Source organism: Hyaena hyaena, unplaced genomic scaffold, assembly GCF_003009895.1.
Source record: "Hyaena hyaena isolate Hyena2069 unplaced genomic scaffold, ASM300989v1 scaffold_245, whole genome shotgun sequence".
Lineage (NCBI taxonomy): Eukaryota > Metazoa > Chordata > Mammalia > Carnivora > Hyaenidae > Hyaena > Hyaena hyaena.
Genome location: NW_024080878.1, coordinates 1,778,498 through 1,797,978, shown reverse-complemented (window position 1 = coordinate 1,797,978; position 19,481 = coordinate 1,778,498). Strand labels below are relative to the sequence as shown.

Below are 19,481 nucleotides of genomic sequence, written 5' to 3'. Positions count from 1 at the left end.
GGAAATGCTTTCAAGACTTACTTTGCTTTTCATAGTTCTAACAAAATAATTTAATGTGTGTGTTTTGTTTTGGGGTGGGGTTTTTTGGGTGGTTTTTTGGTTGGGTTTTTTTGTTTGTTTTTTGGGGGGTTTTTTGTGGTTTTTTTTCTCTCTGGAAAAGTTGAGTAGATGGAAACTATGAAAGGAAAAGATGTACTACAAAAGTGTAATTCAATAGTTCTGTGGCTTCTGCTTTCATCTAGTAAGAAGCAGAAAAATAGTATAAAGAAGAAGTCCATTTTTCTTAGATTATTGGTAATAAAATTCAAGTTAAAAATCAGAGTTTGCTAATTGTGTTTTTCCTCTGTATTCTCTTTCTCATCAGAATAATCTCTCAGGAATAGATAATATCTAAATTTAATCAGAAGATTTAACTGTAAAGTTTAATCATGCAAGGAAAGAAATGTGCCCTTCCAGGGGATACACCTTTGTAGGTTTATCCTAATACAGTAGTGACCTATTATGTGCAGGTTAGAGCTGAATGGCGGTAGCCAGCTTTCTAGGTGCCTAGTCTGCCTTGCTGCCTCTGCAGGCCACTTAAACTGCTTACTGTTCTACCTAAGCAGGTGCTTATGTTTTTCCAAGATATTCATGACTTCCCACGTAGACTTTCAGCTATTTACTATGACCTTGTACAACTATGCTACTGTCTGCACTACGTCTTTGAGCCCCTGGCTGCTGCTACTGTTTATTAAATAGATATGAAGTGCCTATATGTAAGTGTTTTACATATTGAATCTTACCACCTCCATGGGGCAGAGCTACACTTAAATGAAGTTAACAAGTATACCATAATCTTAGCTTTGCTTCCATAATGTATCTTCTGAATACCAGATAGTAGTAAATGACTACAGCTACTATTCATGACTGAGCCTATTTTTTTTCTTTTTTATTGTGGTAAAGATACATAATCCAAAATTTACCATCCTGACCATTTTTAAGTGTCCAGTCCAGTGGTATTCAATACATTCACATTGCTGTGCAGCCATTGTCACCGTACATCCCCATAACTCTTTTCAAGTTGTAAAACTGAAACCCTGTACCTATTAAAAAATAATTCCCCATTCTTCTTCCCCCAGCCCCTGGCAACCATCATTATACTTTTTGTCTTTATGATTTTGACTATTCTAAGTAATACCTCATGTCAGTGGAATCATACAGTATTTATCTTTCTGTAACTGGCTTATTTCACTAATCATAGTGTCCTTAAAGTTTAGCCATGTTACAGCATATTGCAGAATTTCCTTCCTTTTTAAGGCTGAGTAGTATTCCATTAGTATGTGTATATCACATTTACTTATCCATTAGTCGATGGACATTTGTGTTTCTTCCACAGTTTAGCTATTATGAATAATGCTGCTATGAACATGGGTATACAAATATCTTTTTGAGATTCTGCTTTCAGTTCTTTTGAAGTAGAAGTGCTAGATCATATGGTAATTATTTTTCTAATTTTTTGAAGAACCACAATATTGCTTTCCACAGTAGCTATACCATTTTACATTCCCACCAGCAGTGTGCAACACTTCCTCTTCTTTACACCCTCACCAGCACTTGTCATTTTCTTGGGGGGGGGAGTTTTATTGATAAATAATTGACATACTTCACTGTATCAGTTAAGACATATAGCATGATTTTTTTGTTTATGCATTTTTTAAATTTATTTTTTTAATGGAAGGATAGTTGAATAAATGTTACATTAGTGCCAGGTGTACAACACATTGATGCAGCGAGTCTGTATATTATGCTGTGTGCATCACAAGTGTAGCTACAATCTGTCACCGTATAACACTCTTACAATACCATTGACTATATTCCTCATGCTGTACCTTTTATCCCTGTGAGTTACTCATTCCATAATTGGAATTCTCAATCTCCCATTCCCCTTCACTCATTTTACCCATTTCTCCCACCCTGTTTTCTGGATTTTTTTTATAGTACCTATCCTAATGGGTGTGAGGTGGTATTTTGGTTAAGTGCTAAAGCAAAAGCAACCTGATAATATATATTTCACTGTAGTTTTGATTTCCATTTGCCTTATGATTAGTGAGGCATCTTTTCATATGTTTATTGGACATTTGTTTATCTTCTGTGAAGAAATGTCCACTCAAGTCCTTTGTCCATTTTTGAATCAGGATGAGGTTTGTTATTTTTGAGTCTTAGAAGTTCTCTATATATTCTGAATATTAATCAGAGATAATATTCATAATTAATATATAAATTAGCATTTGTAATTTTATAAGAATATGGTTATCATATATGATTTACAAATACTTTCTCTCATTCTGTAGGTTGCCTTTTTACTCTGCAAATAGTATCTTTTGGAACACAAAATTTTTATTATTTCTTTTGTTTGTTTACTTTGAGAGAGAGAGAATGAGCAGGGGAGAGTAAGAGAGATGGGGGGAGAGAGAGAGAATCTCTCAGATTCTGCACTGTCAGCTTGGAGCCCAACATAGGGCTCGAACACATCAACCATGAGATCATGACCTGAGCTGAAACCAGGAGCCAGACACTTAACTGACGGAGCCACCAGGCACCCCTTTTGATGCAAAATATTTTAATTTTCATGAAGTACAATTTGTCTGTTTTTCCTTTTGTTGTTCTGCATTTAGTATCACATCCAAGAAATCATTGCCAAATCCAATTTGTACTAATCCCCCCCACTTTAGACCTTAGTGGCACACTATAAAAACTGCTTAAATCAATAGTGATTGATTTAAGTCACTGAAAATACACCCCAAGTCCTAGAAAGGTAGGCTTCCTTTAATCTCTGATAACGTGGAATCCAAGAAGTATAAGCTATTTTCAGAGTGGCTAACCTATTATTTTTATCCAGGAACAATATTCATTTTCATCAGAGGATAAATAAAGGTTACTTTAGAACATGTGCTATTTGGGGTAAATATATATCCTCTTTGTATTTGTCACTTCATCTCTAGAATCTGCCAAGCTGGAAGGGCCTGAACATCGGAACCATTAGTTAATGCCTCTTCCACCCTCATTCATTGTACAATTGCCTTGTTTTGAATTTGCAGCTGTCCTACTCTCTGATCATAATGTATTATCCTTTTAATATATGCTAGATTTGATTTGTTAAAATTGTGTTTAGAATTTTTGCATCTGTATTCATGCAGCATATTGATAATAATTTTGTAATGTCTTCTGGCTTTGTAAACAGAGATAACACACATAGAATGAGTTGAGAGGCATTCAGTCTTCTTTAATTATTTTGAAGAGTTTGTGTTGAACTGGTGCAGGTTCCTTCTTAAATGTTTGAGAGAGTTTTCAGTGGACCCATTTGTGTTGGAGGCTTTCTTTGTGAGACTTTTTACTACAATTTCAATGTCTCTAATAGATAGGGGCCTCAAGTTATGTGTCCTCTTGAGTGAGGTTTGGTAGTTTGTATCTTACGGAGTTTGTCCATTTCATCTAAGTAGTCAATATTATTGACATAAAGTTGTTCATGATATTTCTTAATGATTTTTTAAAGTATCTGTAGAATCGGGGCACCTGGGTGGCTTAGTTGGTTAAGCGTCCCTTTTGCTCGGGTCATGATCTCGGGGTTCGTGGGTTCGAGCCCCGCGTCGGGCTCTGTGCTGACTGCCAGCTCAGAGCCTGGAGCGTGTTTCAGAGTCTGTGATTCCCTCTCTCTCTGACCCTCCCCTGCTCACGCTGTCTCTCTCTCTCTCTCTCTCCTAGAAATAAACAAAAACATTTTAAAAAATAAATAAAATAAAATAAAATATCTGTAGAATCTTTAGTAATGTTACTTGTGACATTGGTAATTTTGTCTATTTCTAATCAGTCCAGCTAAAGGTTTATTAATTTTATGAGTCTCAAACAACCAGCTTTTGGTTTTATTGGTATATTTTATTTTTCTATTTTCTGTTTCACTGATGATTGCTGTAATCTTAATTCCCTTCTTTTGCTTGCTTTGACTTTAATTTGCTTTTTTTCCCCTAATTTTTCTAAGTATAAGCTGAGGTCATTTATTTGAGACTATTTTTCTTTTCTAACACAGGCATTTAGTGCTATAAATCTTCCCCAGAGAAAAGGGTTAGTGCCATCCCACAAATTCTGATATGTTTTCACTTTCATTTAGTGCACAGTACTTCCTAATTTCCCCCTTTTTTCTTCTTTGATCCATGAATTATTTAGTTTCCAAATTTGGAGATTTTTCCAGCTAGCCTTCTGTTATTGATTTCTTTTTTCTTTTTTTTAGTTTAAATTCAAGTTAGTTAACATACAGTATTGGTTTTGGGAATCCAGTGATTCATCACTTACATATGATACCCAGTGCTCATCCCAACAAGTGCACTCCTTAATGCCCATCACCCAGTTTGCCCATCCCCCCTCCTCCCCTCTAGAAACCCCCAGTTTGTTCTCTTTATTTAAGATCTTGTCTTTTATGATTTGCCTCCCTCTGATTTTATCTTATTTTTCCTTCCCTTCCTCTTTGTTCATCTATTATGTTTCTTAAATTCCACATATGAGTGAAATCATATGATATTTGTCTTTCTCTGCCTGATTTATTTCACTTAACATAATACACTTCTAATTTAATTCCATTTTGGTCAGAGAATATATTCTGTGTGATTTGAATCCCTTTAAAAATATATACATGTATATTTTAATTTTTAAATTTTATTTAAATCCAAGTTAGTTAACATAGAGTGTAATAATTATTTCAGGAGTAGAATTTAGTGATTCATCTCTTGTATATAGCATCCAATACTATCCCAACAAATGCCCTCCCTAAGACATTTTATCACCCACAATGCAGGTTTTCTTAGTAAATGTTTTGTATGCACTTGCAAAGTATGGATATTTTGCTATTGTGCTATTAAAAAGTCAAGTCAGGTTAAGTTATTGATAATATATCCTTCCTGATTTTTTGTTTATATTTCTAGTATTTAGAGAGATTAAAATCTCCAACTATAGTTGTGTATTTATTTCTCCTTGCATTTCTGTCAGATTTCATTCATGTATTCTAAGGCTTTCTTACCCGATACATAAATACTTTGGGTTTTATGTCTTCTTGATTAATTAATCCTTTACCATTATCAAATTATTTGCACTAATATTCTTTACTTTGAAATCTAAATCATCTTCTATTAACATAGCCACTCCAGTTTTCTTTTGACTAGTGTCAGCATACTATATCATTTTTGTCTTTTTTTAAGTAAGCTTGTATTTTAGAGTATTTGCACATTTACCAAAAGTTGCAAAGGCAACATAGTTTCCACACATCCTCACCCAACTCCTTTTGTCAACAACCTTTTTCTAATGTTTTATTGAGATATAATTCACATGCTATGTACAATTCATCCATTTAAACTATACAGGTCAGTGGTTTTTTTATATTTTCTTCCATCACAATTTTAAAAAAATTTCTTTAGTATAGTTGACACAGTGTTATTAGTTTCAGGTATACACCACAACCCATTTTAAAACATGTTTGTTACCACAAAAAGAAACACCATAGCCATTAGTTGTCACTACCCATTCCACCATTCCCTGAGCCTTGTGCTATCACTAATCTACTTTCTGCCTCTGTGGATTTGCCTGTTCTGGACATTTCATTCGTATGAATGAAATTTTACAACATATGATCTTTCATGACTGGCTTCTTTCACTTAGCATAAGTTATCAAGTTTCATCCATGGTATAGCATGTATCAGTATCTCATATCTTTTCTTGCCACATAATATTACATTGCAAGTATGTACCATATTTTATTCATCATTTGATGAATATTTGAGTTGTTTCCTTTTTTTAATTATCATTCATATGCCATAAAAATCACTTTTTTAAAGTGTGAAGGGGGCTTTTCCTTCTCTAAGAAGTATGGAATTTTAGCTTATCGGTTCTTCAAAATTTGCCACTGCTTATAAATCCACTTTATGACTTCTAAAATTTTATTAACCTCACTGATCTTTTGTCTTTTTTTTTCTCATTCTCTTTGCTCTTATATGTTTTCCCATTTTTTTCTGTTGTTGTCATTTCAGTGGGGTTTGAGGAGCAAAACACTGTTCAGTCTGCCACACTTTTTTTTCTTTTTTTTAATTTTTGAGAGAGAGAGAGCGTGAGTCCAGGGGTGAGGGACAGAGGAGAGAGGGCGATCCAGAATACAAAACAGGCTCCAGGCACTGAGCTGTCAGAACAGAGGCCAACATGGGGCTGGAACCCATGGACTGTGAGATCATAAACTGAGCAGAAATTGGACACTTAAGCAGCTGAGCTACCCAGGTGCCCATAATCTGCCATATTTAATAAAAAGATCCCTTAAAATTATTTTTGAAGAAGGAAAATAAATTGTCAAAATTCTACTACTTTTACTTCATTTTCATTTTGCCTTTTTCCTCCCATTCTTCGTGTACTTATGGATATAATCATAGCATATTTGGCTGATTTTCTTAAACGTAGCATAAGTACTTTATTCATATGCACATCACCATATAACTCCTTTAATGGCAGCATAATATTCTTTTGTGTTAATAATGTTCTGTCATTTACCTAACCTTTCTTCTCCATCGTTAGACATTAAAACTGCTAACTGTGGAGAGGTATAGCTATTAAAGATAATACCATAAAGAAAAAACTTTTGTTGAGCTTTTGGGGCATCTGCAAGTACACATAGTGAGATTTGTGACTCACCAAATTCCTCAATTTCCAGTGCAGGGACCTGTGGATGCTTTTCTTCTTCAGTTCATTTTGTAGTTACACCTCAGAATAAACACCTTGATGTGTACCTACTCGCTTCTTTGCTGACTGTGTTCTCCCTGTCAGGCCCTTAATCTTCCAGGTTTACAGTGCTGTTATAAACAACATTATTAGGTGCATCAGTCATTACATGTGGAGTTCTTATCTCCCCATATAGATTATAAGCACTTTGTAGACAGAGGTCCCATAGTGCTTGGTATTGAGTTAATGAAAAGAACAAGTTTACAGTAAACACTTATGGATAGATTTTTTTGGTTTGTTCCTAAGTAGGTTTAAGAGTAGTTAAATACATTTTAAAATCCATGCATTCAGAGGTGCCTGGGTGGCTCAGTTGGTTAAGTGTCTGACTCTTGATTTTAGTTCAGGTCATGATCTTGCAGTATGAGTTCAAGCCCGGCATCAGGCTCCATGCTGACAGTGTGGAACCTGCGTGGGATTCTCTCTCTCTCCCTCTCTCTGTCTTTCCCATGCTCTCTCTCTCTCTCTCTCAAAATAACTAATCTTAAAAGAAATCCATGAGTTCATAAAAATATGAATAAGAAAAGAAAAAGTGATCAACTGTGATGGATGCTAGAGAATAATGCATTGTTTTAAAATCTGATAAATGAAGGAGTAAGATCTTGTATTTATCCAGTACAGATTACATGTTCAGGTCACCAAACAGTTGATGAGGGGGAAGTTTCTCTTTATAGAAATACTCTAATAAATGAGGAAATAATGCTAGATTGAGAATATCACTATTTGATTATTCCTAGACCATAAAAAACCTTTAACATCACAAAAAAAAAAGACAACTATATATAGTAATACCATCCATGAAGTATTCTTGCCAAACAATGAAGCCTGAATCCACTCAAACTTCTAGATCCAACTGCCAGTTTTCAGGAAACACAGAAGGCAAAATAGTATGTCATATGACACCACTGGGATGTAGTCAACAACCACCAGACTAATGTAAACTATTGGATAAATGATCCAGTTTCTTCAACAAGTAGATTGCAAGTGAGAGGGAAAGTAAGAGAGAGGGGGGCACCTGGGTGGCTCAGTCAGTGAAGCATCCAACTGTTGATTTCAGCTCAAGTGATGATCTCACAGTCATGGAATCAAGCCCCACATCAGGCTCTGCACTGAGCAGGCAGCCTGCTTAATATTTTCTCTCTCTCCCCCTCTGTCCTTCCCCCAGGCTTGCATTCTCTCTCTCTCTCTCTCTCCCCCCCCCAAAAAAGCAAACAAAAACAGAAAAGAGAAAGAGATAGGTGGTAGAGGAACCTATAGATTAAAACTTAACTCAGAGATATAAACTAATAGTAATATATGGACCATATTTGGGTCCTTCCTGAATCAAACAAACTAATTGTGGGGGGGAAAACAACTTTTAACATTTATAAGGTAATAAAAATTCAAAAAATGACTAGCTGTTTGATGTTAAAGAATTATTTTTTTTATAGTGGATTTGCAAAAGATTTGCATACAGTAATTCCTCACTGGAAAAATAGCCAGTGAATCAATAACCCAAAAAAGTTTATTTGTACAGAAAACAGTGGGAATTAATTATCATATTTCTTAGGCCTCTCTCAAGTATTTCCAGGCACTATTAAATGGTACTGAAACCAAAAATCAATGTTGACACTTGACATGTGTGATAATGTTTATACACTATTATTTAACATTAGCAAAGAGTTGAAAACAATACAAATGTCCATTCACAGGAGCAAGGAAATGCTACATATTAATGTAATGGAATTCCATACAGTAAAGTTGTGCAGTAATTAAGAAACTGGATTCTGGGTTTGAAACTGGTAAGAAACTGCCTGGATTTGAATCCAACTCTAGTTCTAGCACTTCTTGGCAGTTTTCTCTTGGACAAGATACTTGACTTCTCTGTGCCTCAGTTCTTTCACCTTTAAAACAGGGGTAAAAATCTCAGTGAATCATAAGGTTGCATAAGGAGTAAGTAAGTTGATAAGTATACATAGTGAAAGATCAATATAGATTAATAATTATTATTATATATTATTACCTGAATAAGTCTAGCATCATAATATATGAAAAAACAAACTTCAGAAGAAAACACAATATGGTACTATTTATATAAAGTTTAAAAACCTGGGGGTACCTGGGTGGCTCAGTTGGTGAAGCATCTGACTTTGGCTCAGGTCGTCATCTCAGAGCTTGTGAGTTCAAGCCCCACTTTGGGCTCTGTGCTGACAGCTTAGAGCCTGGATCCTACTTTGAATTCAGTCTCTCTCTCTGCCCCTCCTTCACTTGTGCTCACTCTTTCTCAAAAATGAATAAACTCTAAAATTAAAATAGAAGTTGTGTTTAAAAACCTGCAGAGGGGCGCCTGGGTGGCTTAGTCAGTTGAGCGTCTGACTTTCGCTTAGGTCATGATCTCACGGTTCGTGGGTTCCGGCCCCGCGTCGGACTCTGTGCTGGCAGCCAGCTCAGAGCCTGGAGCCTATTTCAGAGTCTGTATCTCCCTCTCTCTCTGACCCTCCACTGCTCACACTGTCTCTCTCTCTCTCTCCTAGAAATAAATATTAAAAAATAAATAAATAAATACAAACCTGCAGGTAAAAAAAAAGGGAAGGAGGAGATTTGGATACTATCTTGTATTTTTAAGAATGCCAAACCCAGGCGAAGGACTTGACAATAAGCTTGTATTTTGTTCCTACTAGTTTTTGAACCATAAAGGAATAAAAATTGATGTGACATCTGATCTCTTAATATTTACTGAGCAACCTAATACAGATATTCATTAGAAGAATAAGTGGTTATGGACACCTGGGTGACCCAGTCAGTTAAGCATCCACCTCTTGATTTTGGCTTAGGTCATGATTTCACTGTTCGTGGGATCGAGCCCCACATTGGGCTCTGCACTGACAGCACGAAACCTGCTTGGGATTCTCTCTCTGCCCTTCCCCGGTTTGTGTGTATATGCCCACATGTATACTCTCTGTCTTTCAAAATAAATAAATAGGGACACTTACTGGGGTGGCTCTGTCGGTTAAGCGTCTGACTTCAGCTCAGGTCATGATCTCATGGTTCATGATTTCGAGCCTCACATGTCAGCTTGGAGCATGGAGCCGGCTTGGGATTCTCTCTCTCTGCCCCTCTCCAGCTTGCGTGTGCATGCTCACATGCACACACTCTCTCTCTTTCAAAATAAACACATAAGGACACCTGGGTGGCTATCAGTTAAGCAGCTGACTTCAGCTCATGTCATGATCTCATGGCTTGTGAGTTCAAGCCCCACACATCAGCTTGGAGCTTGGAGCCTGGAGCTTGGAGCCTGGAGCCTGCTTGGGATTCTCTCTCTCTCTCTCTCTCTCTCTCTTTCTCTCTGCCCCTCTCCAGCTTGTGTGTGCATGCTCACACACGCACTCTCTCTCTTTCAAAATAAATAAATAGGGACCCCTGGGTGGCTGTCAGTTAAGCATCTGACTTCAGCTCAGGTCATGATCTCATGGCTTATGAGTTCAAGCCCCACACATCAGCTTAGAGTTTGGAGCCTGGAGTCTGTTTGGGATTCTCTTTCTCTGCCCCTCCCCAGCTTGTGTGTGCATGCTTACACTCACACTCTCTCTCTTTCAAAATAAATAAATAGGAACACCTGGGTGGCTGTCAGTTAAGCATCTGACTTCAGCTCAGGTCATGATCTCATGGCTTGTGAGTTCAAGCCCCACACATCAGCTTAGAGCTTGGAGCTTGGACCTGTTTAGGATTCTCTCTCTTTGCCCCTCCCCAGCTTGTGTGTGCATGCTCACATGCACACTCTCTCTTTCAAAATAAATAAATAGGGACGCCTGGGTGGCTTAGTCAGTTAAGCATCTGACTTTGGCTCAGGTCATGATCTCACAGCTCATGAGTTCAAGCCCCACGTGTCAGCTCCGAGTCTGGAGTCTGCTTCAGATTCTGTGTCTCCCTCTCTCTTTCTGTCTCTCCCCTGCTGGTTCATTCTCTCTCTCTCTCTCTCTCTCTCTCTGTCAAAAATAAACATTTAAAGAAAACAAATAAATTTTTTAAAAAAGAAGGATAAATGGTTAAAGACTTCAGTGCTGTTGTTCCAACTACTGAAATTGGCACATCAAATGAATATACTGGTAGCTAAAACATGGAAAGAGCCTAAGTGTCCATCAACAGACGAATGGATCAAGAAGATGTGGTTTATCTCTACCATGAAATACTACATGGCAATGAGAAAGAATGAATTCTGGCCTGTGTAGCAACCTGGATGGACCTTGAGGGTGTTATGCTTAGCGAAATAAGTCAGGCAGAGAAGGACAAATATCACATGTTTGCACATATAGGAGGATTAGGAGGAACTTAACTGAGGACCATGGGGGAGAAGAAGGGGGGAAATGGTGGGGGAAAGGGAGAGAGGCAAACCATGAGAGACTCTTGAATGCTGAGAAACAGACTGAGGACTGATGGATGTGGGGGGGGAGAGGAGAGATGGGCATGGAGGAGGGCACTTGTGGGGATGAGCACTGGGTGTTATATGGAAACCAATTTGACAATAAGCTATTTGTAAAAAAAAAAAAAAAAAAAGAATATACTGGTGAATGAATATAATTCTTGTGCAGAAATTGTGTGCCTGGATCTTCTAAGTAATCCAGGAGAGGTTTAGACCATTATGGAATTGAGTTTACTTGCACTATTCAATCTTAGAGTATCAGGTAGTAGAACAGAAAAAATTATAGTTGATTCTCACAATCACCTTTTTTTAAGTCTTTGGATTGTTTACCATTCTGTAAATTGCACTGACTAGTGCACACAGGATCCTATATACTCATTATTTATAAGCTACTCTTTTTCTGCCCCTCCTGAGTTGTATGTTTACAAAGAGTTTGTTGTGTTTTTCTCAGTTACATAGTTTAATTAAATATTGCATAAGCCAATGAAATATAAATTGTATACTTTGAGAAGCATCAATAAGGGATAAAATGAAACCTACGATATAATCCCGATCAGGCCAGTGTAGAATCATAAAAGGACTGGTTGGCACCGTCCCAAACTGTGCCGCGAAGTGTGGTGTATTCCAGGATCAGAGGTAGGTTGGAAATACCCAGGAACTTAAACAGTGAATCTTTGTATTCTGCATTATTCTTTAAGACCATTACATGTTTATGGAATCAGTCCTACCAACTAGCTTTTCTTTACTGAAATCTGGTTTCCCTCTGAGCCCCCTAATTGGTTCCTTGGGCCTGGAGAACAAGCATGTCTAGCCAGACAGACTTTAGACCGGCCCCTCATACTGATACCTTACCTTTCCCTTGACCAACGGGTCTCTGAGATGATTTGTGTCCATTTATTTAGATTTGAATCTGTCCTGCTGGTTGATGAGCCTAGTAATTTTATTTTCTACACCCTATCCCATGCTGAGTTTCCTTTGAATGCTTTGTGGAAAATGAATAGCATTGTTTATTTAACCTAGTACCTTCAGGGCTCTTGTTTTTTTCTAGAAAAGGAAGGAAATTAACATATTCTTAAACATCTCATTAAATTGCATGGCAAAATATCACTTGTTTCTTTAGGACAGAATTATAAAAAATATTAGGAAATGTGAAATAAATATTGTTGCCAAAATTGAAGAGAAAGAGAAATGTCATTTGACAACAACATTCCCTACCATGACCACCACCACCACCACCATTACACCCTCAGTGTGGATTGAGTCTCAACTTTGTACAAAACCAAAAGTCATGGTCATGAAGTTGGTATATGGGCCAGTTTGAGAAACTATCTTAGGAAAGTTTTCTCTTCAAAGAAGTGATTAGAATCAGGAGATAGTTTCATAGATAAGTGCTTATTTTCTTTGTTTACAACTACAATTGTCATAGAATATAGTGAATTGGAGACTCTAAACAATCTCTTTGTATCCTTCTCTAGATAACTATAGTATAGTTTTGTGGAATATCTTAATTTTTATATCTTACAGAAATGATATTGAACAGTAGAAAACCTTATTTTTCATCCCATCTCTTCTACTCATCCTGCTGTATGACCTTGAGAAAATCCATGCTTTTTGTAGGGTCTCACAAATATACAGTGAAGACATGCAGTATTCACCTTACCACCAGCTAGACTACAGAGCTCTGTTTTTGCAGTTCCTATCTCAAGTCCTGATGGAATGTAGGCAGAGTAAGGTGCTACTGCCCTCTGCTGGTCCTAAGAACACACCTGCCCATCAGCACATTGGCCCTGCCCATCTTCACAGTGAGGCACACCGGCCCCTTGCCTATGGTTGGAAAGACATTGCAGGAAACCACAAAGAAAGGAGGCAGGTTTCATATTTGGAAAAATAATAATATTTGAAGTATTTGGGAATTAATGCTTTATTATGGATATATCAGATGCCATAGCCTTGTGTGACTGCCTTGCCACCAAAAAGTATCACTTTGTCCTGCTACAGTTTCTCACCTGGTAAACAAGTTGTGGGTTTTGACACTTTGAGCCACTGTCACTCTGTTTTACACCATTTTTCTGTCTTGAATATATACAGGCCACTTTTGTTTGGAAGATTTAGGAGAAATTTTGCATATTCATTTTTAGTTTATGAATAAATAGGAAGATTATAATTGATATGTGCCAAGGAAGGTGAATATGCAGCGTCAGTAAGAAAAATGCTAGAAAAGAAAGGCAGTGCTTCGTTATGCTCTCAGATCCCTCGGGAGCTCTGTCAAGCTGTAATAGGAGATCTAAATAATAATAGCTTTTTTGGTGTGTTGATGATCCTAAAAGTACTTTGTGTGAGAAACTGATATGGATTTGCTAAGAGCTCTGCTTTTCTGCGCTCATCTATATAAATTTCAGAACTCCCAAATTTAAAAATTTTAAGAGCTGCTGTTTATTACTTTGTGTTTGTAAAAAATGGTGCTGCTTCTGTCTATACTTACAGGAAAGGCAACTGAGAATTATGCTTTTATCTTGTTTGAATTTCATGCCTTTAAAATCCATTTCTTTTTTTTTTTTTTTATGTTTATTCATTTTTGAGACAGAGAGAGACAGAGCGTGAGCCATGGAGAGGCAGAGAGAGGGAGACACAGAATCCAAAGCAGGCTCTGGGCTCTGAGCTCTCAGCACAGAGCCTGACATGGGACTGGAACTCACAAACTGTGAGATCATGACCTGAGCCAAAGTCAGATGCTTAACTGACTGAACCACTCAGGCATCTCTAAGATCCCTTTCAAAATAGGTCTGTGTGTGCACTACTACTAAGATCATTGTTAGTCCTCAGAGTACTGTGGAGCAAAAAAAAAGCTCAACCTACATCCCATGTGTCTATAAGCAGTGTACAGGAGGATCATGGGATTCACATTGTCTGTGGCTTCTGCTTACATATTCGCAGAACCATACACATTTTGCCCATGATTCCGCAATGATAGATGGTAACTGTGTTTTTGGTGGTTTTTGTTTTTTGGGTTTTTTTTATTTTTGGTAACTGTGTTTTAAAGAAGTTTATAGGCATTATGAAGATCAACAGTGATCCTTATGTAGCTTCCCATCAGAGAACTCTTGATTTTTGTTTTACAGCCAATCTCAACTTATAGCCACCTGATTGGGAGTTATGATCATCACCTCAGTAGCAGTACAATAGTCCTATCTGGAAAGGAACTTACACATGAGATGCAGAAATACATAGACTCTAATAGCCAAAATCACAGCCATCCTGCTTCCAACTAAATAGGCCCTACATTTTGTGGTATGCATGGTACCTATTCCAGTTCTAGGTTTAGTTTGCTCTAGACCAAGAAGGAAATTCCCATGCATTAAGAATATCATTTTTACCAGGTATCTTGTTCATCTGTTATGCATCCCTAAGAAATGAATCAACTTTTGCTACATAACTGATATATATATATGATTATATATATAACATTATATATATATATATAATGTTAATAGCATTCTTCAATGTCCAACATTCCAATAGAAGAGAAGTCAGCTTATGAAACTGCTTTAAAAGAAAACATGTTATCAGAAACTTTAGTTATACTCACTGAAAACAGATAAATAACCTCAGTTCCGAAAAAAAAAATGGACAAAAAAATGTCTGTTGAGAATATTACCTGCTGTTTGCTGAGAAATTATGGATTAAAAAATTTTTGAAACATCTTTAACCTTTCGAGATGAAAGCCAGTAGCTATGGAAAGATGATTTAAATCATTAACTGGAATTGACAATATGAATCATATGTGAAAATAAAAATACAATGTTACTTAAAATCATATCAGACCCTTCAAAGCAGAACATTACTTTGGGAAACAAAATCCTGAAGTGCATGAAGAAACAGCAGTGCTAATTAGTATTTAACTTATTTTATGATGTTTTTTTTTTTTTTTTGCTTTTACAGAGATGTTTATTTTGGTTTTTTGTTTTTTTTTTTTTTACAAATAGTTTGTTGTCAAGTTGGTTTCCATATAACACCCAGTGCTCATCCCCTCAAGAGTCTCTCATGGTTTGCCTCTCCCCCTTTCCCCCACTATTTCCCCCCTTCTTCTCCCCCATTGTCCTCAGTTAAGTTCCTCCTAATCCTCCTATACGTGCAAACATATGATATTTGTCTTTCTCTGTCTGACTTATTTCACTCAGCATAACACCCTCAAGGTCCATCCAGGTTGCTACACAAGGCCAGATTTCATTTTTTCTCATTGCCATGTAGTATTCCATGGTATAGATAAACCACATCTTCTTGATCCATTCGTCCGTTGATGGACACTTAGGCTCTTTCCATGTTTTGGCTATTGTTGAGAGTGCTGCTATGAACCTTGTGCTCCAAAGAGGACATCCAGATGGCCAACAAACAAATGAAACGATGCTCAGCATCCCTACTCATCAGGGAAATACAAATCAAAATGACACTGAGATACCACCTCACACCAGTCAGAGTGGCTAAAAATGAGTAAATCAGAGAAGACGAGATGCTGGCGAGGATGTGGAGAAACGGGCACCCTCCTACACTGTTGGTGGGGATGTAAACTGGTGCAGCCCCTCTGGAAAACAGTGTGGAGGTTCCTCAAAAAATTAACAATAGAACTCCCCTATGACCCAGCAATAGCACTGCTAGGAATTTACCCAAGGGATATAGAAATGCTGAGGCATAGGAGCACATGTACCCCAATGTTCATATATTTTTTACAAGACAGTTTGATATACAAAAAAAAGCAGGGTCTTTGGAACCAAACAAACTTTGGGCTTGAAAACCAGTTTTACTGCTTATGTAATTTGTTGTTTTACTTGGCTTTAGGCAGTCATGTAAACCTCCCTGAACTTCTGTTTCCTCTTCTTTAAATTAGCAATAATAAGGTACATCTTATATTTAGTATTAAGTGAGATATGTAAATATTTATGAAGTACCTCAAGTGCCTGCAGAGTTATTTTTCCTTCCTTCTATTGTAAATCACAGAGTAAGGTTTACTCTTCTTTGAAGCCCAACAGGAAGTCTTGGAAAAGAAGGTTTCGTTTGAGATTACCTTCCCATGACCAGTCTTGGTTACCAGAAAATGCCCTTGAAGTACAGGACATTCTGCTAGGGAGTATGTGAGGCAGGCAGGAGTCTCGGTGGGGAGGTAATGGTCTAAAGTTACCAGTAGGGAGGGTGTAATTCTTCTTGAGTCCCAAATGCATGATATGCCCTCATTCTGTATGTAAGGCCACGCTATAAGCTCACTCACGTTTTAATTAATGCCCCCCCAAATGTACTCTAAAACCAAGTCGAAAATTGTTTAAATTATCTGAAGCTTTATATTTAGGTTATGATGGATTTCATTTATGTATCCTAATTGTAATAAGAGCTACCAATTCCAAAATGCCAGGTACTTTTCATACATTCTCTAATTCATATAACTTTGATTTCTAGCTGTTGCTAAAATGTTTGTGAAGTGACTGAGACCCTAAGGGACTTGATAGCAAGCCCAAAGTTGCCAGTTAAAAATTAATATGTTTAAAAAAAGAAAATGAATAAGTTGCTCATTGCTAAGCTTGTACTGCCGTAAGCTATTGTTTAGGTAAACCCTTTGATAACATCCATGACCAACCCTGATCCCTGTAATTTTCTAAATCGTCATGACTTTGTCAGCCCTGTGATGATATGTATTGTGTGTTTTTGCAGAAACTGGCCCCTGGAGTCAGCCAGTTTGCTTACACCTGTGTGCAGGACCACCCCATTTGGACAAATCAGCAATTTTGGGAGACAACTTTCTACAATGCAGTACAGGAACAGGTTCGCTCCCTGTATCTCTCAGCCAAGGAAGACAATCATGCAGCATATCTGAAGCAAAAGGTAAGAGAAGAAAGGTACTGGTGTGGGACTGGGATCTTGGCTTCAAGGAACGCTTATTCAGATATTCAGGGCAAAAGGAAACCTAGCCACTTTCTACCAGTGCATTTAAGTTTCATTTAGGGATTGTGTGATGAACATCTTTCTTCTGTTGATTTCTGATACTACATTTTTCCATAATAATTTCTTAATGTAGTTCTTTAGCACTAGAATTTTTATATTTTAATAAATAAAAATTCTTTTGAAACAATTATAGGAAGCTAAACAGAAAAAAGAAAATGAAATACCTGGGCAGATGTCTTTGTGTAATTAACTTTTTTTTTAATTTTTTTTAATGTTTTTTTTTAATTTATTTCTAGGAGAGAGAGAGAGATAGCGTGAGCAGGGGAGGTTTAGAGAGAGAGGCAGTCACAGACTCTGAAACAGGCTCCAGGCTCTGAGCTGGCAGTCAGCACAGAGCCCGATGCAGGGCTCGAACCCACGAACTGCTAGATCATGACCTAGGCGAAAGTCGATGCTTAACCGACTAAGCCACCCAGGTGCCCCCTGTGTAATTAACTTTTTGAAGAAATATCAAATTAAAGTTAAATGACTCAAAAATAAATACAAAATTCAGTGGTTCTTCTCAAAAGTATGTCAGCAATAAATCTAGTTCTCCTCTTAGGAATATTCTGTATGTTTCTATATATTTTATCAGCATCAATTGTACCTCAGAAAAATATCAAAATATTTTCAAATAAGAACATTGTTTCTAGGGGTGCCTGGGTGGCTCAGTCGGTTAAGCGAGGGGGTAAATGGTGGGGGAAAGGAAGAGAGGCAAACCATGAGAGACTCTTGAATGCTGACAAAAACTGAGGACTGATGGATGTGGGGGGGAGGGGTATGGGCATGGAGGAGGGCACTTGTGGGGATGAGCACTGGGTGTTATGTGGAAACTAATTTGACAATAAATTATTTGTAAAAAAAAAAAAAAGATTCTGTGTCTCCCTCTCTCTCTGACCCTCCCCTGCTCACGCTGTTTCTCTCTCTCTCAGAAATAAATAAAACATAAAAAAAAATTTTTTTTTAAAGAAAAAAGAAAATTGTGTCTAATTTGAAAGAGTAGTTTAAATTTCCTGAAATTTTAAAATGTCATTCACTAGGTGTCTGGTCTTAGGCAGTTACCTTTACTTCTCAGTGCCTTTTTTCCACATGGGTAAAATGAGTAAATATAATTTTTGTAAGACTTTGGTGTCTACTACAAGTAAAGGGCACTTAAAAAGTACCTGACACATTCTAAATAATAAATGTTAGAAATTATCAATGTTATTAATTGAACTTAAACCAGATTAACAGCTGATTGTCAATGTTGACTCGCTTTAAGAGTAATTTGTTAAAAAAATTTTTTTTAATGTTTATTCATTTTTTGAGAAACAGGGAAACAGAGCATAAGTGGAGGGAGGGACAGAGAGAGAAGGAGACACAGAATCTGAACCAGACTCCCAAGCTCTGAACTGACAGCACAGAGCCCATTGTGAGGCTTGAACTCACGGACTATGAGATCGTGACCTGAGCTGAAGTCAGATACCTAACCTACTGAACAACCCAGGGACCCCTTAAGAGTAATTTTCTTAATTTTTTAAATTAAGAATAGTGTTTAATTCTACATGCTGGGCTAATACATTACAATACTGATGATCCTTCCCATCACCCTCCATTTTATTTTATTTTTTAAAGTTTCAGTATAATTAGCATACGTTTTCATATTAGTTTCAGGTATGTAATATAGTGATTCAGTAATTCTATATACTTTACTCAGTGCTTATCACATTAAGTGTACTCATAATCTCCTTTACCTATTTCACCCATTCCCCCACCCACCTTCCCTCTGAAACCACCACATTGTTCTCTATAGTTAAAGTCTATTTTTTTGTTTGTCTCTTTTTTTTCTTTATTCATTTGTTTTGTTTCTTAAATTCCACATATAAGTAAAATTATGTGATATTTTTCTTTCTCTGACAAACTTATTTCACTTAACTTTATACCCTCTAGATCCATCCAAGTTGTTACAAATGGCAAGATTTCATTCTTTTTTATGGCTACATAATAGTCCATATATATATGGACAAAATAATGGATTATTATTCATATATATATGATGAACTATTATTCATATATATATATGATGGACTATTATACATATATATAATAACAGACAACATCTTTATCTGTTCATCTAGCAGTGGACACTTGGGTTGCTTCCTAACTTGGCTCTTATAAATAATGCCACAATAAACATACTGCATGTATCTTTTCAAATTAGTGTTTTCATATTCTTTAGGTGAATACCCAGTAGTGGAATTACTGGATCATATGGTAATTCTATTAATTTTTTTAAGGAACCTTCATTCTGTTTTCCACAGTGGCTACACTAGTTTGCATTCCCACCAATACT

At 36.9% G+C, this 19,481-nt stretch overlaps 1 protein-coding gene across 2 annotated transcripts in view; it reads left to right on the top strand.

The window, feature by feature from the left end:
* The window catches only part of SBF2 (SET binding factor 2), a 521,490-nt gene that overhangs the window by 409,021 nt on the left and 92,988 nt on the right, over positions 1-19,481 (top strand). For both annotated transcript variants that reach the window (XM_039244607.1, XM_039244608.1), the window contains exon 18: positions 16,880-17,050. In XM_039244607.1, the coding sequence (XP_039100538.1) occupies positions 16,880-17,050 (171 nt within the window). The remainder of the gene's footprint in view (positions 1-16,879; positions 17,051-19,481) is intronic.